This window comes from Alligator mississippiensis, chromosome 8 (genome assembly GCF_030867095.1).
Source record: "Alligator mississippiensis isolate rAllMis1 chromosome 8, rAllMis1, whole genome shotgun sequence".
In the NCBI taxonomy this organism is placed as follows: Eukaryota; Metazoa; Chordata; order Crocodylia; family Alligatoridae; genus Alligator; species Alligator mississippiensis.
Genome location: NC_081831.1, coordinates 28137539 through 28160321, shown reverse-complemented (window position 1 = coordinate 28160321; position 22783 = coordinate 28137539). Strand labels below are relative to the sequence as shown.

Genomic DNA, 22783 nt, shown 5'->3' with positions numbered 1-22783 from the left:
ATCTGCCCCATCTCCCAAGATCCATAGCCCACCCACTAGAGCCAGGCCCTGCCCTCCCAACACCCAGCCAGGCCTATACCCCAACCCTGCTTCCCAGGGACTGGCCCCCCATCCCCAGAGCCAGATCTCATCCCCACACCCACTTCCCAGGGAAAGCTCTTCCTTGGAGGTAGGCCCCACCCCTCAGAGCCAAGCCCAATCCCATGTCCTGCCCCCAGCCCAGCCCACCCCATCTTCATGAGTTAAAGTTGGTCTGGTGTGAGGCAGGCCCGGCCCCCTGGTCCTAGTCCTACTCCCATCATCTTGACTGGGCCAAGTATGACCCTTTCCCAGGAACAGGCAGCACCCCCAAATAAAGTTCCCCTCCCCAAGCTTCTTGTCTTCTGCCAGCTCCTCCCCTCAACATATCCCCAGTAGCCACCAGGGGGCAGCAGCAGCCCCAGCTGCCCCTCAGCTGCCTCAGACCTAATGCGCTGCCCTCCCCCCCCCCATCTGCATGCCCAGGGGCCGCATCAAACACCTGGACGTGGTGACCCTGCTGCGCCGCATCCAGCCCCCACTTGGCTTTGGCAAACTCTGCCCCCACCGTGTGGCCTGCAAGGTCTGGATGCCTGGGTCCTCTGGATGCCTGAGTTTTCTGGGAGGGGAGCAGGGGCTGGTGGGTGAGAGCAAGGGGCTCCTGAGAGCCTGGATGCTTGGGTTCCTTCCCCAGCTCTGGGAAGGTGGGGGCTAGCGGGGTTAGAGCATGGTGGGGGGTGGGAGTCTGGGCTCTCTCTGAGTTCTCTCATGGATGCCTTGGTTTTCTCTGAGCTCAGTCTTGGGGGTTAGAGCAGGGGGACTTGAAACCCAGACACATAGGTTTGCTGGGAGGGGAATGGGGTCTAGTGGGTTGGAACGGGGCGTTGGGAGCTGATGTCTGGATTCTCTGAGCTGGTGGGAAATGGGGCTGAGTTCTCTCTTGCAGCGCCTGGTGGCCATGAACATGCCTCTCAATGCCGATGGCACTGTCACCTTCAACGCCACGCTCTTCGCCCTCGTCCGGACCTCGCTCAAGATCAAGACTGAAGGTGGGGGCACAGAGGGGGAGTCCTGGTGAATCATGGGCGTGGTGGTTCCCAGAAATCACCTGAGGGACAGACAGGACCCCTGGCTGATGTTTCCCCTGCTCTCCCCACCTCAGGGAACCTGGAGGTGGCCAACAAGGAGCTTCGTGCTGTCATCAAGAAGATCTGGAAGAGAACCAAGCCTAAGCTCCTGGACGAGGTCATACCCCCTCCAGAGGGTGAGGACCCCACCTCTCACCCAGAAAACCAAAGTGTCTGGGCTTGCAGCCTCACTTGCTTTAACCTACCAGCCCCACTCCCCTCCAAAAGAACCCAGGTGTCCAGGGTCCCAGCCCTCCCTGGTCTCATCACCCAACCCCATTCCTCTCCCAGTGAACCCAGGTGTCTGGGCTCCCAGCCTTACCCTGCTCTGACCCCTCCCAGGCTGGGGGAAACCCAGGTGTCCTGACCCCACCTTTCCCTCTCACCCTGCCCAGAGGAGGAGGTCACCGTGGGGAAGTTCTATGCCACATTCCTGATTCAGGACTATTTCCGCAAATTCCGGAAGCGCAAGGAGAAGGGGCTGCTGGGCTCCGAGGCTGCCCCCAGCTGTTCCAGTGCCCTTCAGGTAGGAACCTGCCAGTGATCCGCCTCCAAAGCCATGCCCTAGGGTGTCCCCCACACCTCCAGGCAACTTCCTGTGGGGAGCCCCAGTACCCTGCCACAGCCATGCCCGCTCTGGGGATGCCCCTAGCATCTCCAAATTGGGAACCCCCTTTTGGGGAGCCCCAGAGCCTTCCCCTCCCATGGAAGACTCCAGCAACTCTAGGTAGGGAATCACACTTGGGGACCCCCCACAGCCACACCCCAGAGGACTGCTCCCTGCAGCTGTAGGTAGGAAACCCCCCTTGGGGACCCCCACAATCTCCTCCACAGTCAACCCCCGCAGGCTGCCTCTCCAGATGGGGAACCAATCTCCCATTTAGAAACACCCAGAACCACCCCCAGGACTACTCCAGCACTCTAAAGGAGGGGATCCCCCCAGAGCCACCCTCCCTCAGAGATACCCCCAACTCCTCCAAGAAAAGAATCCCAATTTGAAGACCTCTAGACCCCTCCCCCAGCCATGTCCCCTCTTGGGGCTGCCTCCCAGCTATTTCAGGTAGGGAACTGACCTTGGGGAATGCCCAGGACCTCCTCCTAAAGCAACCCTCCCCAAATGCCCCCAGGACCTCCTTGTAGGGAACTCCCACCCCCAGTTGCAGCCTCCCAGGCTGCCTCCAGCTCCCTGCTGGGGAGAGGAAAGCACCACCACACCCAGAACCCCTGCTTGGGGATGCCCACACAGCTGCCCCCCAGCCTCCCCAAGCAGCCACATACCCTTGATTCCCACATGCACTCCCTCCCCCACAGGGGACTCTGGTACCCCCTACATGGAGCAGAGGGTCTGCACTTCAGGGTCCTGTCTTGCAGGGATGGAGTCTCTCACTGGGCTGAGCTGGGGGGCATGTGTGGCATTCTGTGGAGTCCCTGACTGGGCTGAGTGAGGAGGGGTGTGGGGGGTCCTGTGGAGTTCCTCAGCCTTCCTGCATTCTCTGGCCTGCCCCCCACTCCCAGGCTGGGCTGCGGACACTGCAGGACCTGGCCCCTGAGATGCGACGGGCACTGTCAGACCTGGACGAGCAGGGGGCCAGTGACGAGAATGGGCCCTACGAGGTGAGACCCACCCCTCCAGCCAGGCTCTGCCTATCTGAACCGGGCCACACCCCCAGGTGGAAGACCACTTCCCTGGGATAGTCAGTGCCCCCAGGCCACACCTCCCTGAGCCAGGTCCTGCCTCCAGACACAAGCCCCAGCTCCCTCAGCCATGCCCCAATGCTAGGCAAGCTCCACCTCTGAGCCAGGTGCTGCCCCCAGACACAGGCTTTGCTTCTCTCACCCAGGGCCTGCCCCCTATAGGCCCCACCCCCAGAAATCCCACCTCCCTAAACCAAACCATGCCCCCAGACTCAAATTAACCTCTGTCCCCACGATAACCCTAAAGGCCCTGCCCCTGGAGCCTGGGCCTGCTGCTAGCCCCACCCCTCTGCTTGCTACCTAATGTCCCCCCTTGCCTTGCAGGACCCTGAGGGGCCATACAAGGGACCCCTCCAAGCTGCCCCCCTGGTGGAAGTCCCATCCCCTGGGGGTCTGGGGGGCTTGTGGGCCCCTTCCTGTGCCAGCCTAGCCCCGCCTCTACCTGGGACCTGTGATGAGGGCGGGGAGACCAGGGCCGAGGACATGGCCCAGCCACCTTCCAGCGGGTTGCACTGGCGCCGGGCCAGCAGGTACTGCACAGACACTATGGTTCACCCCAGACTGAGTGGGGCAGAGCTAGGAGCCCGGGTGCTTGGGTTTTCTGGGAACGTGGATGGGTCTTGAAGGAGGTGGAAGGGGGATGGTGGGTTTGGAGCAGACAAGCTTGGATGTCTGGGGTCTCTAGGTGGGGTCCTGGTTGGTTTAGAACAGGGGGCACAGATGCCTGGGTTCTTGTGAGGTCGCAGACTGGTGGGTTAGAGCAGGGGGGCTGGGAATCTGGACAGCAGGGTTCTCTGGGAGGGGAGGGGAGGGGAGGGGGCTTGGGGAAGCTAAAGCAGGGGGGTTGGAAGCCCAGATTCCTGGGTTCTCTAGGAGTAGGGCTTTGTGGGTTAGAGCAGGGCAGGCTGGGAGTCCAGACATCTGGTTCTGTCTTGGCTGTGGAAGGGGCAGGAGCTGGGGACCTGGACACGTTCTGGGAGGGGAGTGGGGTTGGAGCAGGGAGGGCCCCCCACACCCCTCCTCACCCCATCTGGGTTCAGTCCCAGCTTTGGGAGCAGAATGGGGTCATGTGGGTTAGAGCAGAGTCAGGTGCTGAGAGCCTGGATTCTGTGGGAGTGGAAGAGGTTCTCAGTTGTTAGAGCAGGGTGGGGGGTGGACCAGGAGCCCAGATGCCTGGGTTCCCTGACATCCATGCATCCATCCAGGCAGAACTCTGAGGGAAGCTGCAAGACCCCCACTATACCGGAGAAGCCCCCCACCCTGAAGGAGTACAGTGAGGAGACAGCAGAGGAGCAGGGCTTCTCCAGCCGGGAGGAGGACTCCGAGAGCCAGACCTCCCGGAACCAGTGAGGCTCCAGATGCACCCACCTCTGGGGTGGGGCAGCTGGGGAATGGCTGAGTCTAACATCCCATGAGGAAGACTTTGGTGCGCTCAGCTCTTGGGAGGGGGCAGCTGCCTAGAACACCCCCCCTGCATCCCGTTTAGGACAGGAAGTGGCTTTCTGTCCTCCCTTGCACCCCCCTCCCCACCCCATACCTGGGTTCACAACTTGACTCTTGGAAGGGGCATGGTGGGGGCTAGACAATAACCTGGGTACAAAGCATTTTGGGGTAGTGGCTGATACCCCAATGTCCCTATATCTGTCTGCAGTCAGTCCTGCCTGGAGGACCCTCCTCTCCGCCGACGACGGTGGGACCCACCCTCTGGGTGTTCCCTGCCCCCTCAGCAAATGGGCAAGCGCCGACGGCTCCTGCCTCCCACCCCAGCAGGTGAAGGAGGTGGGGTCTCAGGGAGAGGGGCAGGGTCTGGGGGAGGAGGGGACAGGCAAGGCTGTGTGAGAGAGGTGAGGCTGGTGGGGCATGACTAAGAGCTAAAAGGATGAGGGGTGGGTGGGGTCTGAGTAGACCAGAGGCTCAATGGATGGGGCTACATTGCTGGGTGGGGAGGGCTAGGGAGTCAGGAAGAGGGTGGGGCCAGGGAGCTACCCAGGGGGCAGGTCAGGTGAGGGGGCAGACCCGGGGCTGGTCTGAGCCAGGAGAAGGGGCCACTCCTCCACAGGCCGGAAGCCTGCCTTCGCTATCCAGTGCTTGCGGCGCCAGGAGAGCTGTGAGGACCTGCCAATTCCGGGCACGTACCACCAGGCCCCGCCTTCTCACCAGCCCCTCACACAGGTACAGGGGGGAAGGAATCTTGTGTGGCAGGTCTGTGAGAGGCAGGAGGCCTGGTGCGAGGACATCCACCCACACCTGCTGTGCGAGATGCTGCGAGGTGGCAGCTCCACACATTCATGCAAAGGGGTGGGCCCTTGTGCTAGGGGGGGATGGGACCAGCCCGGGGTGCCTCGTACATGTCCATGTAACAGCTTATCATGCCACCCTTCTCTGCAGGGCTATGGAGGGCCGTGGGGAGGGCCGCCTGGGGGGGGGTGGCTGCATTCATGGGCAGCCCCCCTTCCCCCTGTCCGCGGTTGCCTGCTCTACGCCCCACTGCTGCTGGTGGAGGAAGGGGGCCCCCCCTCGCCCCCCCCCCCCCACTGGTGCCACCTGCTGGCTGCTGCCTGATCCTGGCTATACCCGCCTGCGCCTGCCCCCCCACCATGGGGCTGCCCGTGACAGCGCTGACAGCCTGGTGGAGGCTGTGAGTATAGAGCAGCAGCCTATACTCACAGTATATTGGGGGATTGGGGGTAAGGCCTTGTTCTGGGGGGCAGGGCTACAGCAGGATGAGGCCTAGCCCTGTGGGGTGAAGCTAGGGCAGGAGTGTTGCCTGTTTCTGGGGATGGGGCTATGGCAGGGCGTGGCCTAACCTTGAGGGTGGAGCTGGGATTGGATGGGGGTCCTGATCCAGGTGCCCGGGCTAGGAAAGGGGATGTAGCCTTGTCCTGGAGGGTGGGGCCAGGGGCATGGTCTAAACCTGGGGATGGGGCTGGGATTGGAGGGAGGCCGAAATCCTGGGGGATAGGGCCAGGGCAAGGGGCTGGGCCTGATCTTGTGGGTAGGTTTTGAAGCTGGGACAGGGGATGGGGCCTAATCTTAAATGGGGGGGGGCCAGGGCAGAGTTCAGGGTTTGATTTGGGGGCAAGCTGGGATAAGTGGGGGTACTGATGGGATGCATACACCCAATCTGGCTCTGATTAGGTGTGTGGGGTTGGGGCAGGGCTTGGCCCTTGGTGGAAGAGTTGGGGTGGGGGGACACACAGGTCCCTGGGGGACTTTAGAAGTCAGGGGACTTTAGAAGTCAGGACATCTGGGTTCCATGCCACAGCAGAGGGAGGAGAAGCTGGAAACCTGGATGCTTGGGTTCCCTCTCTGCTCTGGGAGGGGCAGGGGAGATGCATGGGGGGGGGGGGGGCAGGGAATATGAATCTGGCAAGGGTTGAAGCTGAAAGTATATGGGGGGCTGGGAGATATATGCGAAGCTTTTGCAGGGCTGAGGTGGCTGTGCCCCTCAGTTCCTGATTTCACTCTTCTCCCCTGTATCTGGCTGGATCTGGGGGGTCAAAGTAGGGTGTATAGGGGGTATACGAGGGCTGGGGGTATATGGGGACTTGGGTGGGCTGAGGAGTCTATGGGTGGCTCTCGACCCCTAATTCCTCTGCCCTCCCCTCAGGTGCTGATCTCAGAGGGACTGGGGCTCTATGCCCGGGACCCCAAGTTTGTGGCTGTGGCCAAGCGGGAGATTGCGGATGCCTGCCAGCTCACACCAGCTGAGATGGAGAGCGCTGCCTGTGACCTGCTGGGCCAGCGCCTGGCCCCAGGGGGGCCCTTTGCCCCTGAGGCCCCTGGCAGTGCCCTGTACAGTGATGATGAGCCTCCACGGCCCCCAGCTGAGGATGAGCTGGCCGATGAGATGGCCTGTGTGGCTGCTCGCTGAGCTTGCCCCACCCCAAATTCAGCCACAGCCAGGGCTTGAGGTAGTCAGTGTCCCCCCTTCCTTCTCTCTGTTAGAGGCTCACAGTATGAACCAGTGCCTGTACTGGGTCCACTGGGGTGGAATTGGGAAGGTTCTAGTACAGACTAGTGCCTGTCCTGGACTCACTGGGGGGAACTGGGGTCATTTTAGTACAAACCAGTGTCCGTACTAGGGGCATGGAAGCATTCCAAAACAGACAAGTGCTTGTACTGGGCTCACTGGGGAGGTGGGGTTCTAGTACAGATGGGTCTGTCCTGGACTCCCTGAGGGGAATTGGGAGCATTCAATACAGATCAGTGTCCATGCTGGGGACTTGGGGAATTTCCAGTATAGACCAGTGCCTGTACTGGGGCCACTGGGTTGCAACTGGGGAATTCCAGTACAGAGCAGTGTCCATGCTGGGGACATAGGAACATTCCCAGAAAGACTGGTGTCTCTACTGGGTGCACTGGTGGGTGATGATGTAGCTGATTCTTTTGTCAATAAAGAGGTAGCACTAAAGCCCTGTCTGGGGAAGTCTGTCTTGTGGGGGAGGGGGGATTACTGGTTGGGGAGGGCAGGTACTGGACTCATCTGGGAAAGAGTTGCTGCGCTGGCTGTGGTGGGGTCTTGGCTTGTGCTGCTCTTGGGGCAAGAGCTGGCCCCCCTCCCCCCCCGCAGTGCACCTCCACCTTCTGTGGGGGTGGGGGTGGAGCACTGGACAACTGGGTTCCACCCCAAAGCCTTGGAGGGGGTGGGGGCCTGGGTTCCGAACCATCTCTGGATGGGGCTAGAGGCGGTGCTAGCAAGGGAGTGACGGTAGCCACCCTGTGGCAGTGCTATGGGTGGGGTTAGGGAGATAGAGCACTGTTGCCTTAGTAACGAGATGGGCATGGCTACAAAAGGGGCTGGGGTCACCTTGGCAATGCTGGGGATGGGGCTATGGTTGAATGGCAATTGCCAGCCCCTCCCGAGCCATCTCTGGATATTTTTCCCCATGAAAACATTTTTAAAAAATGGGGATTTTCCCCTCTCCCCACTAACCCCCCCCAACCCCTCTTTATCTGATCTTTCCACCCTCACACCTAAAAGAGGTTTAAGCAATTGCATTTCCTTACCCCCTCAATTCCCTAAACAGACATTTCGATAGTTTTCCTGAGGGAAAAACTTGTTGGTTTTTTTTTCTCTACCCCCCACTTCCCTCCAAAATGCCCCTTTTTTACTTGGGGGGGGGGGAGAGAGGGGACGCTGGTAGGAGGGAGGTGGTGGGTGGTTTGCTTTTTGGGGGGGGGGGGGCAGTCCTTATAACGTCTCTGATTTAATTTTCCTCTGAGGAAAACTCTGGGGGTTTCTTGGGAAAATTCAGGGTTTTTCCCTCTCCAAAATTTATCTGAAGAATATTCTGGATTTGGGTTTACCATTTTTTTCTTTTTCCCCCTCCAACAATTTTCTGAGGAAAAGTCAGGGTTTTTTCTTGCTTACTCTGTTTTTCTGCTCAGATTTCTCTGGCAAAAATTTAGAGTTTTCCTTCTTTTCTTATTCCCCTCCAAAACATCACTGAAAAAAATTCAGGGCCTTTTCTCTCTCTTTGTCCTCCCCGCTAAGGTTTCTATGAGGACATTTCTGGGTTTGGGGTTTTCCTTTCTTTCTTTCTTATCCAACAGTTTTTTTTCTGAGGAAAATTCAGGGGGTTTTTTTCTTTCCTCTCTTCCTATTTTTGCGCTCCAAATTTCTGAGGAAAAATCTGGAATTTTTTTTCCTTCCTTTCAAAATTTCTCTGAGGAAAAAATGTTTATTTTTTTTTCTCTCCAAAACTTCTCTGATGAAAATTCAGGACTTTTCCTTTCCATTTTGTTCCCTACTTTTCTTTCCAAAGTTTCTGAGGAAAGTTTTTTTTTTCCCACTTTGAATTTCCTTGAGGAAAAAAATTGCACACCCCACCCCACTTCTCTCCAAAATCTTCTCTGAGGAAATATCCAGGCTATTTTCTTTTCCTTTATTTTTCCCTCTCAAATTTCTCTGTGGAAAACTTAGAATCTTCCTTCTTTCCCATCCAAAACCGCTCTGAGGAGAATTTCAGGTGCTTCATTCTTTTCCCCTGCAAGTTTCTCTTTAATTTTTTTTCTTACTTCCCCAAATTCTACTCCTTTTCCTCCCCACTACACTGTTTTAACATTTTAATGACAGAAACTGGGGGGGGGTGTCCCTCCATCAAGAAATCATATTTTTATTTTTTCCTGGAAAAGAGTTGGGACTGGGGGGCCCTAAAAAATGGATTCCCTCCCCCCAAAGGATTCCCCATCCAAAAAATGGATTCCCTGCCTTGCAAAAGGCTTTTTTTTTTTTAAATCCCCCACACCATTTCTTCCCCCTAATTTTATTTTTTTTCCTCCAATGACTACTGGAGCATTTCCCACAAAAACATTCATTTTTCCCTTTAAAAAAATCAGGACAGACTCCCCTGAATAAATCCCCCTTTCACTCTTCATTAATTCATCCTACATTTCCCTGTAAAATGTGTGTGGGGGAAGATTTCAGGCTTTTCTTCCATCATTTCTCAACTTCTGGGAAATTGGAGGGTTTTCTTTCTTCTTTCCTCCCCCAAACAAAGCTCTAGGGGTTGTTCCCCCCCTGGCTGTCTTCCTCCACTGCTAGCATCTGCCCTTGTGCCCTGGGTTTCAGTTTCATACTAGCTAGGGGTCAGAAGGGACCTGAATAGATCATCTAGTCTAACTCCCCACCACTGGTTGGAGCACACGCTGAGATCACAACCCGACAGGTGGTTCATTCAACCTCTTTTTGAATTTACTCAAGGTAGGAATGAGGACCACTTCCCTAGGAAGGTTAAGGTAGGACAAACCCACATGGGTTGGATGAAGCAGGCTGGTGTAGGTGGGGCCCCTCACCCTCTCCAGAGTGTGGCCGGGGTGGGGGGAAGCTGCTGTGAGACCAGTTTGTCCAGTGCTGTGCCCTGGTATGAGATGGTGACAAGGGAATTGAAGTCACCTCTAAGATGCACCCAGCTCTGGGGTGATGCAGCTGGAATGGCTGTTGTTCATTATACTGAACACACTGCCCCAGACACCTGGATGACCTTTTTCCACCTTCCTCGGATGCCTGGGTCCCCTGGACTCCTAGGTACCCACACCCACCTCCCTGGATAGCTGGGTCCTCCAAACTCCTGGGTCCCCCTTACCCACATTTCCAGATACCTGGGCCCACCTAACCCACCTTCCTGGACACTTGTATGTCTTGCCATCTTTCATTAGCATTGCTTTTATTAGAAAGGTCATTTGTATTTTAAATTAATGCTTGAAGACTAATTTTAAAGGGGGAGGAGCCTAAACCCAGCTGACTTCACCACAGCCCAAAGTTTGGGAGTTGGGAGTTCAAAGGTCACCTTAAGAGATTAGCCAAGGGCCTAAGAGGCTGAGATCATGGAGGAGAAGGCCTCCCAACCCAAGCTGAAAGGCCAAAGGTTCACCTGTGGAGAGGATGTTCCAACAGCCACATGGAGAATGTCAGAGTAGGAAGGTCAACCACCACACCACCATTCAAAGGTCATTAGAAAAAGGCCATCAGAGTCGAAAGGTCAAAGTGGTCAGTGCACACGGGTCCCTGAGAGAGCTCCTTGAAGCACCCACAGCCATAGGGGGCAAAAGACACAGGTCAGCACCCTCCCTGGGATGCCCAGTGGTGGCCACAGTGGAAAGATCAAAGGTTATGGGGTTCACATCACCATGGCTGAACTTAGGTCACGGTGCAAGGGTCATGAGTGGAAGTCAGATGTCAAAGTTCAAGGCCACAGGTCACTGAAGGATTCCAGGTCAAAGGTTGCAGGTGGTGGAGTGAACCAAAGCGAACAGCAAAACCAACTACCTCAGCAAAGTCCATGACTTGGGAAGGTCAGAAGTCACCAAGCCCAATGATCATGTCACCGAACTTCAGAGGCTGCTCATGTTGCCCCCATGCCAGAAAGTCAGAGGTCACCACCACAAGGACAGATGTCTTTGGGACAAGGCCATAGTGCCAAACGCCTCAGAGATGGCCACCTGCAGGTCAGAGGCTGCTGCCCCACCCCAGGGAGATCAAAGGTCAAAGTGCATGGGTGGGGGGGACTTCTGGGACCCCTATGCCCACACCCCTGGACTCCTGGGTTCCCCAGACTCCTGGGACCTCCTTGCCCATTTCCCAAGGGAGCTGGGTTCCCTAGACTCCTAGGTCACTCTTTTCTGCCTCCCCAGACGCTTGGGTTCCTCCAGGGTCAAAGTGCACCAGCAAGGGCAGGTTCAGGCTCAGGCCACAACGCAGCCCTTGTTCCTTCCCTGGTGCCCCTTAGCATGGGGAGGGGGTGGGGTGCCACGAGGGTGAGACCGCAGCTGGGGGGGAAGGGGGATGGGCTCGCCCATGAAGTAGCCTTCCTCTTCCTCGGAGGAAGATGATGATGATGAGGAGAACAAGGCCCAAGGGGGCACCAAAGCTCCCAGGGACCCCCCTTGGCCTGGTGGCAGGGGAGGGGGGGAGCTCTGTCCTGCATCCTCCCGCAGGTGCAGGGTGTTGTCAGAGTTGACCCGAGCACTCCTTCTCTGCTGCTGGGGCCAGGAGAAGCCCTCTGTCTTGCTCCCCACCCCTGCTGAGGGCTGGCAAAGGAGGGCAGAAGGGGGGTGGGCAACCCCTGAGCCCAGCTCGGGCATGGAGTGGCGGTGCGGCACCCCCCGCTGGAAGGGGCATCTGGGGCCTGTGGGGAAAGTGGGAGTTAGAGAGAGGGAAGGGGACAACCTTACTGCCCCTTCCCCCAGAGGTCCTTCGCTGTGTGCCTGCACACCCCCACGTAGTGTCTCAGGCTCCATGCCCATTTTCCTGCACCCCTGGGATCCTGTTACCCACCTCCCCTGACTCCTAGGTCTCTCATCACCATGTTCCTGGACATCTGGGTTCCCCAGCTCCCTGGGTCCTCCATATCCACCACCCAGGACACCTGGTTCCCCTTACCCATCTCCCCAGTCTACCTGGGTCCTGCTGGCTGGCAGGGATGCTGCTGGTGCCAGTGTCAGGGGTCTCAGCCCCACCACTCCAGCTGCGGCACCCCAGGCGGGGCCCAGGGGAGGTGGCTCTGCCCCGGGCACAGGCAGGAGAGCAGTAGATCTGCCCCCCACGGGGTAGGAAGGGCAGTCCCAGCAGGGGCCGGTGGCAGCAGGCGCAGCAGAAGCAGGTGGGTGTCGCGTGCCAGTGCTGACCCTCGAAGGCCATCTGCCCCTGCTCCAGCCCTAGGGGGAGCAGATGGCAGGGGTTGTGAGGGCAGCTGAGTCCCTCTGCTACCCTCCTACTGCACACCCTGTGGATTCCTGGGTCCCAATTACCCACCTCCCCAAGGAACTCAGGTGTCTGGGGAGGTGGGTAAGGGGGACACTATAGCCCAGGAAACCCAGATCTCTGGATTCCTGTGTTCCCCTTACCCATCTCTCTGGACACTTAGGTTCCCCAGACTCCTCGCCCACCTATCACCCTCACCAAGACACTTGGGTCCATCCCCCAGCCCATACCGATGTGGTTGCCGCAGGTGTCACAGTACTCGGCGTATAAGGCCTGGTAGCAGGGGGCACAGTGGGGACGGCCCTGGCGCATGACATAGTGGCACCCACCCAGCGCTGCCTCACACTCCACGCAGCAGAAGTGCCCCTTGTGCCAGTGCCCCCCCTCGGCTGCTGTGCAGGTGCCTGCAAAGATCAGCTGGAAGGGCATGATGGGAGTTAAGAGGGGCACTGTCCCCTGCCCCCTCCATGGTCTCAGAGCCTCCCCTTCCCCATAGCTCTGCCCCCTTTGCCTCCATCCACACCCTCAGAGCCCCACCCTCCCCATGTCCCAGAGCCACACCCCCTGCCATCCTGGCCAACAACCCCACTTCTTCATAGCCCCTCTCCCCTTCCCTGTGGCCCCACCTCCTCTCCCAAGGCCCTGCCCACCTCATCACAGGCCTGGCAGCGGGGGTGCAGGCGCTCAGCATGGTGCCGCCCGCAGTAGACCTGCCCATCCTGGTAGAAGTAGATGAGGTCGACCAGCAGCTCACAACAGGCAGCACACTGGAAGCACTGGGGGTGCCAGCAGGCCCCAAGGCCCGCCCGGGAGGCCACCACCCCTACGTCCCCGCCCCGCACCTGCTTCCCACACTGCGGTGGGGGAGGAGGGGGAGAGCTGTCAGGGAGACCCTCATGTCTGCCCCCCACGGGGGGCAGAACTTCCCACCCACAAAACCCAGGTGTCCAGGCTCCCAACCAGAACCCCAGCCCCCAATTCCCTATCCAGAGAACCCAGATGTCCAGGCTTCCCAACCCAAACCCCCACCCCAACATCTGGGCTCCCAATGTGGCCCTGCTCTCATCCTCCAGCCCCCACTTCCCTCCCACGGAGGGAACCCAGGCATTCAGGAGCCCTCTATTATACTCAGCAGCTCCAACTCCAGACCTAGCTGCACCCGCTGCTCCCACAATACCCTGCAGAACCTGATGCTCACCCCACCCCCCGTTACCTGCTCGCAGGTGGCCCCGGTAGTGGTGACTGGGAAGATGCGGGCAATGCCGCAGCCCAGGTTCTCCCGCTTCCGCTGCTGTGCAAACAGCTTCAGTGCCTTCTTCTCCTCCTCTTTCAGCGAGGTGCAGTACTGGGCCTGTGGGCCGGGGGGGTGGTGGATGGGGGTCATTAATGCAACCAGGTCTGGGGGAGAGTGCCCAGGCAATGGCCCAGTATAACAATATACAGAGATGCAGCCAGCTCTGGAGCATCTGGGCAACAACGCCTCATACAGATGCAGCCAGCTCTGAGTTGACCAAGTGATGGCCCATTATAACAGTGCACAGAGATGTGGCCAACTCTGGGGTGACAACCCAGTGTAACAATGCACAGATGCAGCCGGCTCTGGGATGAAACAGCCGAGTATAAAGCCTATGGGGAGGGCTGCAATGCAGCCAGTTCTGGGGAGCAACAGCTGAATATATCACCACAGATGCAGCTAGCTCTAGGGTAGGCCAGCCAAGTATAAAGCCCATGGAGGAAGGCAGAGCAGCAGCTAGGTCTGGGGAGGAGGGGCTGGAGAACAGCAGAGTATAATGCCTCAGAGATGTGCCCCACTCTGGGGTGCAATGACCAAGCATAATGCCCATGACAGGAGGGCTCTGAGGCAGGAGGCCAGGGAACAGCTAAATATAACACTGCATGGGCCAGTTTGAGACAGGAAGTCCAGGATACTGATGGGGAGTGGTCTGATTCCTGGTCCCGCCTCCCCAGGCTCTGCCCCCTCACCTCGCAGTCATGGGGGGGCAGCTGGTGCAGGAGCTGGCGGACTCGGTACCGCTCCCCAGGGCTGTTGACGTAGGGTACCTTGTCCTCAGGCAGGCAGCTGAAGAACTGGTAAACCTGGGGGGGCAGGCGGAGCCAGAAGTGAGAAGGGGGTGGGGCCTGTAGCTGGAGGGCCAGATCTACGGGCTGGCCAGTCCCAGGTAGGTGGGGCCTGCTCTCTGGTGGGTGGAGCCAGTCCAAAGTAAGCGGGACCTCTTCCCAATGGGTGGAGCCATCCTCAAGTATGTGGGGCCTGCTGTCTGATGGACAGGGATGGCTTCCAGGTGAGTGGAACCTCCTCTTTGGTAGGTGGGGCCTCCTCCTTGTAAGCCTGGCCTGCCTGATAAGCATAGGCAGTCCCAGCTGGGCAGAGTGCAGAGCCAGCCCCAGGCAGGCAGAGCCTCCTTCCTAAAGATGTGGCCTATTCCTCAGTGGGCAGAGCCATCCCTAGGTAGGTACAGCCTACCCCATGGGTGAAGCCAGTCCCAGGTGGGTGGGACCTTCTACTGATGGGTGTGTCCTGCTGCCCGGTGGGTGGGGCTGACCTGCTCGGGCTTAAGCCCTGGTGGCACCCAGGTGTACTCCTCGGAGGTGCAGCCAGAATCGTCGTCAGGCAGTGAGAGGCGCTGGAAGTCAGAGATGAGGCGGCCGAGTGCCTGAGCCAAGGCAGGAGGCAATGCCCGCACTGCATGCTCCTCACGCCCGCACCCACAGTGCCGGCAGCTCTTCCTGCAGGGACATGGGACCCAGGTGTCTGTGTCATGGACACACACACACCTAGGACCCGGCTGTTGAGATCTCACAGACACACCACAGGACACCACATGGAACCTAAGCATCACACACACAACACCAGGTATCTGGGTCACACAAACACACATGAGCATGGAACTGAGGCATCCAGGACACTCACGGAGACAGGAAACCCAGGTGTCCAAGACAGTCGCAAACACGTGCACACACACAAAGAGCCCAGGATCTGGGACACACTTGCAAAGACATGGAACCCAGGTGTCCTGGTTTCTCTCCCATATAAGGTGCCCAGGACTGCTGGACATACCACACAAACAGAGAGGTCATGGGCATGTACTCACCTCCAACCATGCACCAGAAAGCCAGGGCACTGGTCCCCACAGATCCCACATGGCTGCCCGCGGTCGGGGTCATCTGCATCAGGGAGCTGCCGGGACATCATGCCCCAGAGGGCTATGGGTAAGTGCTGAGGACCACCTTCCCCCAGGTGGTTGTGGAACACAATGGATCAAGAGGGTGTGAGGGGGGTGTAACAAAGGGGATTCTGGGTAAAATGGCAGCCCACTGCAAGGCCATATAGGGAAAGAGACCAAAGGGGAGAAGACTCCAAGCAATTGTGGGTAAAAATGTGCTCTCCCTGATAATGCCCAGAGGGACTGTGGGTAGGAAACAGGTGGGGGAGGGGGGACTGCAAGTAAAAATGTTCCCATGATGTCCGACGGGATTTTGGGTTGGGAGGCTGGCATCCCATGGCATCCTGGGATATACAGGCAGGGGGGCACAGGATGGGACCCAGACGTCCAGAGACATTCCCTAAACCACAGCGTGAGGGTGGCTGGCAGGGGGAAGACCCCTCAGCATCGCTGAGGGCCCCCCACACTACCCAACCCTCCCAGCGACCTCACAGCTCCCGTCATGCTTTGCAATGTGAATCCTGCCTCAGATGGGTGGGGGCAGGAGCAGCGAGGGCCGAGACGGAGCAGGAGACTCCCCCCTTGCCCATGTGGGTAGGGGGCCGCGAGCCAGCCCGGGCCGGGGAAACTGAGTCAGGGTCTAAGCAGCCTCACCCCCCCTCCCAGAAGCGGCAGAGAACCCAGGCGTCCGCGCTCCCAACGTCCCCCCGCGCAACCCGGGCATCCGAGGGACTCACAGAGCGCGTAGAGCGACGGCGCCGGGACCCCCGCGTGAACATGGCCCCCGCGAAGCCCGGGAAGGCCCCGCCCCCGAGTGTGGGCGGGGTGACCCCGGGCCTAGCTCTGCTGCCTCCTGGCGGAAGCGCGGGGCTGGGCCTGGACGCTTGGGTTCTCCGGGAGGGCAACAGGGTCCGATGGGTTGAGCAGGGGCAGGCGATCCGGACGCCTGGGTTCTCTGGCGGCTGCGAGGAGTAGAGGCTGGGGCCCGGACGCCTGGGTCCTCTGAGGGCAGAGGGAGTCTTTCCCGGCTGTGGAAGGAGACTGCGGGGCTGGTGGGCGGTGTCCGGACGCCTAGGTTCTCTCCCTGTCCCCAGGCTCCGCTGGGGGTGGCTGCCTTATCTGGGCCCTCAGGGAGGGAACCCAGGCGTCCGGGCCTGGGTGGGAGGGGCAAGGGGTGGAGATGGTCCTTATCTCTGCTCCCCGGACCCTGGGGGCCCAGGCGTGCGAGGTGAAGGGGGCTCAGTGCTGGTTGTTCGTCCTCAGTGCAGGGCAATAGGTAGGGGGTCCCGGACGCCTGGGTCCTACGGGAATGTGGGGCCTGGGAGCCCGGAGCCTGGGTCCCCTGGGGGGGAGTGGGGGTGAGCTGGGAACCTGGACCCTGAGTTCTCGGGGGCTGGGGGGGAACTGGGAGCCTAGACGCCTGGGTTCTTTCCCAGTCCTAGGGGAACTAGTTAAAAGTAAGCAAGCCGGGGATGAGGAGCCCAGACGCCTAGGTTCGCTAAGAGGGGAGTGGGGTCTGATGGGAAGTAGAGGGGGGCTGAGGCCCCGCACGCCTGGGTTCTCTCCAGCGTTGTCTGTGACTTAGTTTCCCTCTTGCAGACTCAGGACATTGGGCTCCCTGCCCCCGGGTGTGGCTGCACTGCCCTTATCAACCCCCTGCAGCTGGTGCGCTCGTGATAACCGGGGCGGGGCGGGGAGCCCGGACATCTGGGTTCTCGGTGGGGCTGACGCCTGGGTCCCTCACGCCCCCCCTCTCCGCAGCACCCCCGCGATGTCCCGGCTGCTGCAGCGCTGCCCGTTCCTGCGCCGGGCCCCAATCCCGATCCCAGCCTCGCTCCTGGCCCGCGCCCGCCCTCTACTGGTCGCCGCCGCCGCCCACTGCCCCGTGCTGGCCCGGGGGGTGCGCGGGGGCGCCGGGCCTCAGGGTGAGCGCTTGGGGGCCGGTGGCCTCCCGGGTTGTGTACCGGCACAGGGGTGCTCGGGGTGGGAGGAGCCAGGACGCCTGGGTTCTTGTGGGGGTAGGTAGGAGGTGCCTGGACACCTGGGTCCTGACCCCTGCTTCCCCGCCAGGCCCGTGTCCATGGATGGGGACATTGGGGGCTGCAGTGCAGCGTGCCCCACCTGAGCTGCAGGAGGACGTGGCCACCGGCTCAGGTGAGGACCCAGGCATCAGAGACAACCCCCGCCCCTGCCCAGCCCCGGCCCTGGAGCACAACCCAGGCGTCCGGGCTGTGACCCCTGACCCCACCCCTGTCCCACAGACACCGAGGAGGCCCTGCCCCGCCTGCAGCTGCCTGGTGAGCCGCCAAATCCTGGGGGGATGTATCTTGCATGGGACTGATCCTGGGACAGGGGCCCTGAACTTGCTTGGAGGGGTGGGCTTAATCCTGGTAGGGGGGAACAGATCCTGGGCCTGGATGCTTTGATGGGAGTTGTGGTGGGCCCAATCCTGACCCCCTTTCCTCCACCCCCTAGCAGGCTCGTTCCCCTATGAGCAGTTCTTTGCAGAGCGGCTGGCGGCAAAGCGCCAGGATCACTCGTACCGTGTCTTCCGCACTGTCACGCGCCATGTGGACACACCTCCCCTGGCCCGCACTGACCATGGCACCGACGTGGCCATCTGGTGCAGCAATGACTACCTGGGCCTAGGCCGCCACCCGCAAGTGCTGCACGCTGCCACGTAAGTCCCTGTGTCCTGGCCCCCCCCCCCCCAGTGCTCTTCACTCCTGACCTGTGCGCCTCCCTCATGGTGCCCCTCACTCTCAACTTGCAGCCCTTCCCTGAGCCCCCCCTCACTTCTGGCCCGTAGCCTGATGGTATCCCTCACTCCCAACCTGCAGTCCCTCACATCCTGTCTTCCCCCTTGCAGGGAGGCCCTCCAGGCTCATGGCCTTGGGGCCGGGGGGACACGGAACATCTCAGGCACCAGCTGGTTCCATGTGGCACTGGAGCTGGCACTGGCCAAGCTTCACCGCACTGATGCTGCCCTGGTCTTCTCCTCCTGCTTCGTGGCCAACGATGCCACCCTTAGCACCCTGGCCAGCTTGCTGCCAGGTACCCAGATGCCTAGGTTCTGTCTTGGCAGGGGAGCTAGAGAGGCCCAGACACCTGGGTTCGCTTCCTTGAGAGGGTGCTGGAACATGGTGCCCAGATGCCTGGGTTCCCTCCCTGACTTGGGGTGGGTTGGGAGGGGGGCAGGGTTGGGGTCCTCGACGGCCCCAGATACCTGGGTTCCCTCCCTGGGTAGGAGAGGGCCCCAGATGCCTGGGTTCCCTCCTCAGTGTGGGGTGCGAGCCCGGACACCTGGGTTCTCATGCATCTCTGAGAAGGGGGACTACGATGTGGAACTGGGTGTTTGGACACCTAGATTCTATCCCCACTCAGGAAGGGGGTCTGGGTGGTTTGGGAGCCCAGACACCTGGATTCCACAGTTTTGGCAGCCTGCCCCCTGCCCCCCCACCTCCAGGCTGTGAGGTATTTTCGGACGCGGGGAATCATGCATCCATGATCCAGGGCATCAGACGCAGCGGGGCACCACGCCACATCTTCCGCCACAATGACCCAGCGCACCTGGACGAGCTGCTGCGGCACACAGAACCCAGCACCCCCAAGATTGTGGCCTTCGAGACTGTGCATTCCATGGATGGTATTGCTGGGTGGGGGCTGCGGGTCAGGAGGGAAGGCCACCATGAAGAGGGGGCTGCAGGTTGGGAATGAAGGGTACCTATCTTGAGGGGGGCTGCGGATTGGGATTGAGGAGTGCTGCAGGGCTATAGGAGGGGTTGCAGGTTGGGAGTGAGGGGACCTCTGACCCCCTTCTGCCCCCAGGCTCAATCTGCCCTCTGGGGGAGCTGCTGGAGGTGGCGCGGGCACATGGGGCACTGACGTTTGCAGACGAGGTCCATGCCGTGGGGCTCTATGGGTCACGGGGTGGCGGCATCGCTGAGCGTGATGGTCTCCAGCACCAGCTCGACATTGTCTCTGGCACCCTTGGTGAGCCCAGGCACCTGGATCCCCCCAGGGATGGGGAGCCTGGACATCAGGGTTCCCTGTTCTAACCCCCACCATGCCAGGGGAGTTGGAGTGGTGGTCTGGGCCCCAGGGGCCTGGGTTTTTCCGCTGAGTCTGGGGCTTCCTAGATGCCTGGGCTCTTCCCCTGACTCTGGGAAGGCTGCAGGCTCTGGGATGGGCCCAGGGCTCCTGGATACCTGGGTTCCAGATTTCTAACCCCTTGTCCCTCCCCTCTGCACCAGGCAAGGCGGTGGGTGCAGTGGGAGGGTACATCGCAGGGCCACAAATGTTGGTGGATGCAGTGCGCAGCCTGGCACCAGGGCTGATCTTCACCACAGCGCTGCCCCCTGCAGTGCTGGCTGGGGCACTGGCAGCACTGGCTGTGCTGGCAGGGACTGAGGGCAGGGCACTGCGCCGCGCCCACCAGCGCCACGCTGCCATGCTGCGCCGCTGCCTGCGTGATGCCTGCCTGCCTGCCCTGCCCAGCCAAAGCCACATTGTGCCTCTGCGTGTGAGTCTGGGTCTTGGGATGGGGGGGGGGATCAGGGGTGAGGATCATGGGAATGGGGGACTGAACATGGGGAAGAGGACTCCTGGGTTCCCTGGGGATTGGGGTGGGGCAGGACCCCTGAATTCTGGGGGGGCAGGGTCGGGACCCTGGAGGGGGGGGGGACAGGGAACACCCAAATTCCCTGGAGGGGGAATGGGGAGGCAGGACCCCTGTGTTCCCTGGGTGTGGGGCCCAGGACAGAGGACACCTGCGTTCCTTTGGGATTGTGGAGGGAAGGTGCTGGGAGTCCCTGAGAATGAGGTGGGGCAGGACATGGGGATTCTCTCCGCACAGGGGTTGGGAGTGGGAGCCTAGAATGGTTGTGGCAGGGGTAGCAGGTGTGCACAAGCATGTGCGTCTCAGACCTCACGTGTGTGTGGTTGAGTTTTTGTGTGTCCAGGCAACACAACAGTGAGTGTGTGCATGTGTGCATGTATGTGTGTGCAGACATGTGCTGTAATTACTCCCATATAAGACCAGCTCCTCTTGATAGTTAGATTCTACTGTATTTACTCAAATATAAGATGACCCAGATACAAGACAATGCTCATAATTAGAGGCTACCCTATTCACTCCAATATAAGATGACCCCGCATAATTAGATCCCACATATGGAAAAAAGTAAAATTGTGTTAAGAGTTCCTAGGCACAGACTCTCAATGTTGGAGGTTTGCCTCAACTTTGTCCCTCTCCCCCTGCAGGGGCACTAAACCTGTGTGGGGCGGTGTGCCCCTTGCCTCCCCCTTTCCTGTCAGACCCTCCTCTCCTGGGCAGATTTGGAAACCTGGCCTTGGAAACAACCATGCCTCCAGTAATTGTGAACAGGAAAATGAATGTGGTTGCATAATCAGCCTGAATGGATGCAGTTGACCTTATCTGGCAGTCTGCGAGGGCCAGTGCAGATCCTCCTTCCTCCACGCAGTACAGCAGCACCCTCTTTGCACCTGCTTCACATGAAGCACAGATGCTTTGGGAAGAGCCTGAAATCGAAAGGCTCATGGTTGCCCATACGCGGGTGGTTGTGGGGTATCAGCCACAGTCCTGGCCATAGTGATGCCGTAGCACAGCCGTGCTCCGTACCTGTGGGCACATCTACATGCACAATTAATGTGGACCAATAACCTTCAGTTCTTTTTGCTCCAGGGTTCACTGCTTTAATTTGCTCTGGAGTTGATTTGTGCACAGCAGGTGGAGCCCGGTTGGAGCAGGCTGGGTGGGCAGGGGATCCAGGGGAGCAGCTCTGTGTGCTGGGGGCTTGAATGGGCCATGGGGTACCTCAGTGCAGGGCTAGCTGGCAGGTATCCCCTGCGCTGAGGCACACTGCACTCCAGCCAGCCAAAGAGCCCAGGGCTGCTCCCCCAGCAATTTGTGCTGGGGAGCAGCTGTCTGTATGGTGCACCCACGCAAGGGCTGTCTGCCAGCTAGTCCCATACTGAGATACCATGCCCCAGACAGCTGAGGCGGTGTCTACATATGAATTTTTCCCCTCAAAAAAACTTGGACCCAGGACAGTACTTCTGTTCAAAAGTCCTTCCCTGCTGCAGGTGTTCATTAGTTCCATGTGCCCAGGCAGGGGTGCACCTGCAGACACTGAGATGTTTATTGCATAGCTGATTGATTAACTGTGCAGTAAGCAGCTCATGTAGACGTACCCAACCCTGTTCGTTCCCCCCAACCTGCCCTCTGCCCCCTACATGACTAGAACTGGGTGTTCTTGGCCTGAGTCCTGCAGGCCTCCAACATTTCACATGCAGCTGAAGTGCTGGGCATCCTGGCCCAGCACCAGGGCCTGGCAGCTGGGGCCACACTAATGCAGGTTGGGAGGAGGGGGCCACCAGGAGGCTGCTGGTTGGCCTGTTGGGTGAGGCCTGCCAGGCTAGTGAAGGATCAGGGCCTGCTGGGGAGCTGTGGGAGTAAAGAGGATGTTAAATGCTCCTGTATGGTGCTGCCTGGGTAACACCCAGCTATTGGAGGCCCTGCTCTACTGCATCCCCTGGAGGTGGGGGGCAGGTAGGGAGGCTTGCTTGCCTGCCTACATACATCTGAGAAAGAGAGAAACCTCCAACTCCTGCATCCCTGGTACAGGTGGGGGAGGCAGCAGCCTGCACCCGGGTGAGTGAGCGGCTCCTGACCCATGATGGCATCTACATTCAGGCCATCAACTACCCCACGGTGCCACGCGGCCATGAGCTGCTGCGCCTGGCACCCACCCCACATCACACCCCACCCATGATTGAGCACTTAGTTGGTGAGTGGGCAGGCGGAGCTTGGGGCAGGGGTTTGGGCCTGGGAGCAGGGTGTGGGGCTAATCAAGGGAGCAGAGCTGCAGGGAGGAGGGGAGGGGGGTGCTACCAAGGAGCTGAATGGTACCTCTGGGTAGGAGGTGGGACAGCAGTCAGAGGGGCATAGCCAGGGACACAAGCAGCGGGTGGGGGCTGGACATTGTCAAGGGATAACATAGGAGCAGAAGGGGACACGGCCTGCCTTGGACCTAGGGGAAGGAGAGCAGGAGCCATTGGTGGAGGGGCAGGGCCAGGCTTAGGGATGTGGCCTCAAAGCCAAGGGGAAGGGGCATGGCTACAGAATTAGGCTTAAGACATCAAGGGAGGGATGTGGGCAGGGCATAAGGCCAGAGGGGGTGGGGCTAGGCTTGTGACCACTCCCACTGATTCCATGCTCCCTCCAGAGTGCTTGTCCCGGGCGTGGGAGGCGGAAGGGCTGCCACTGATGCCTCCGGGAGACCCGACCTGTGGCTTCTGCCAGCGCCCTCTGCATCTGGAGCTGCTCAGTCAGTGGGAGCGCGACTGCTTTGGGACCCTGTCTGTGCCCCTTTGCGCCTGATGGATAGATGGACACATGGACCCACCCTCCATCCAGGACGGGGGACCCATGGGACAGCAATAAACATGTGGCACCCTGGCCCCAGCTCTGTCCCTGTGGACTGGACCCAGGCATCTGGAGACAGTCCCCCCAACTCCACAGCCCTAGCTGC

At 59.7% G+C, this 22783-nt stretch overlaps 2 protein-coding genes across 6 annotated transcripts in view; both read left to right on the top strand.

Annotated features, from left to right (window-relative positions):
• The window catches only part of CACNA1F (calcium voltage-gated channel subunit alpha1 F), a 38499-nt gene extending 31245 nt beyond the window's left edge, over positions 1 to 7254 (top strand). The window contains exons 39-49 of the mRNA XM_059732568.1: positions 505 to 601; positions 965 to 1067; positions 1181 to 1282; positions 1541 to 1671; positions 2661 to 2759; positions 3165 to 3370; positions 4046 to 4186; positions 4492 to 4610; positions 4883 to 5012; positions 5229 to 5478; positions 6451 to 7254. Of these exons, the coding sequence (XP_059588551.1) occupies positions 505 to 601; positions 965 to 1067; positions 1181 to 1282; positions 1541 to 1671; positions 2661 to 2759; positions 3165 to 3370; positions 4046 to 4186; positions 4492 to 4610; positions 4883 to 5012; positions 5229 to 5478; positions 6451 to 6714 (1642 nt within the window). The 3' untranslated portion in view covers positions 6715 to 7254. The remainder of the gene's footprint in view (positions 1 to 504; positions 602 to 964; positions 1068 to 1180; positions 1283 to 1540; positions 1672 to 2660; positions 2760 to 3164; positions 3371 to 4045; positions 4187 to 4491; positions 4611 to 4882; positions 5013 to 5228; positions 5479 to 6450) is intronic.
• A 7169-nt stretch (positions 7255 to 14423) lies between these two features.
• ALAS2 (5'-aminolevulinate synthase 2) lies at positions 14424 to 22710 on the top strand. 5 transcript variants are annotated; one of them, XM_059732573.1, is made up of 12 exons: positions 14424 to 14515; positions 15102 to 15276; positions 16992 to 17155; positions 17301 to 17384; positions 17492 to 17527; positions 17706 to 17910; positions 18100 to 18284; positions 18697 to 18876; positions 19059 to 19223; positions 19484 to 19752; positions 21877 to 22039; positions 22478 to 22710. In XM_059732573.1, the coding sequence occupies exons 1-12, from the start codon at positions 14479 to 14481 to the stop codon at positions 22630 to 22632; spliced, it is 1818 nt and encodes a 605-aa protein (XP_059588556.1). In that variant the 5' UTR covers positions 14424 to 14478; the 3' UTR covers positions 22633 to 22710. The 5 variants fall into 5 exon arrangements, with proteins under 5 accessions (XP_059588556.1, XP_059588558.1, XP_059588560.1 ...); XM_059732575.1 differs by lacking the exons at positions 14424 to 14515; positions 15102 to 15276 and adding exons at positions 16043 to 16506; positions 16830 to 16895; XM_059732577.1 differs by lacking the exons at positions 14424 to 14515; positions 15102 to 15276 and adding an exon at positions 16043 to 16305.
• The last annotated feature ends 73 nt before the right edge of the window (positions 22711 to 22783 follow it).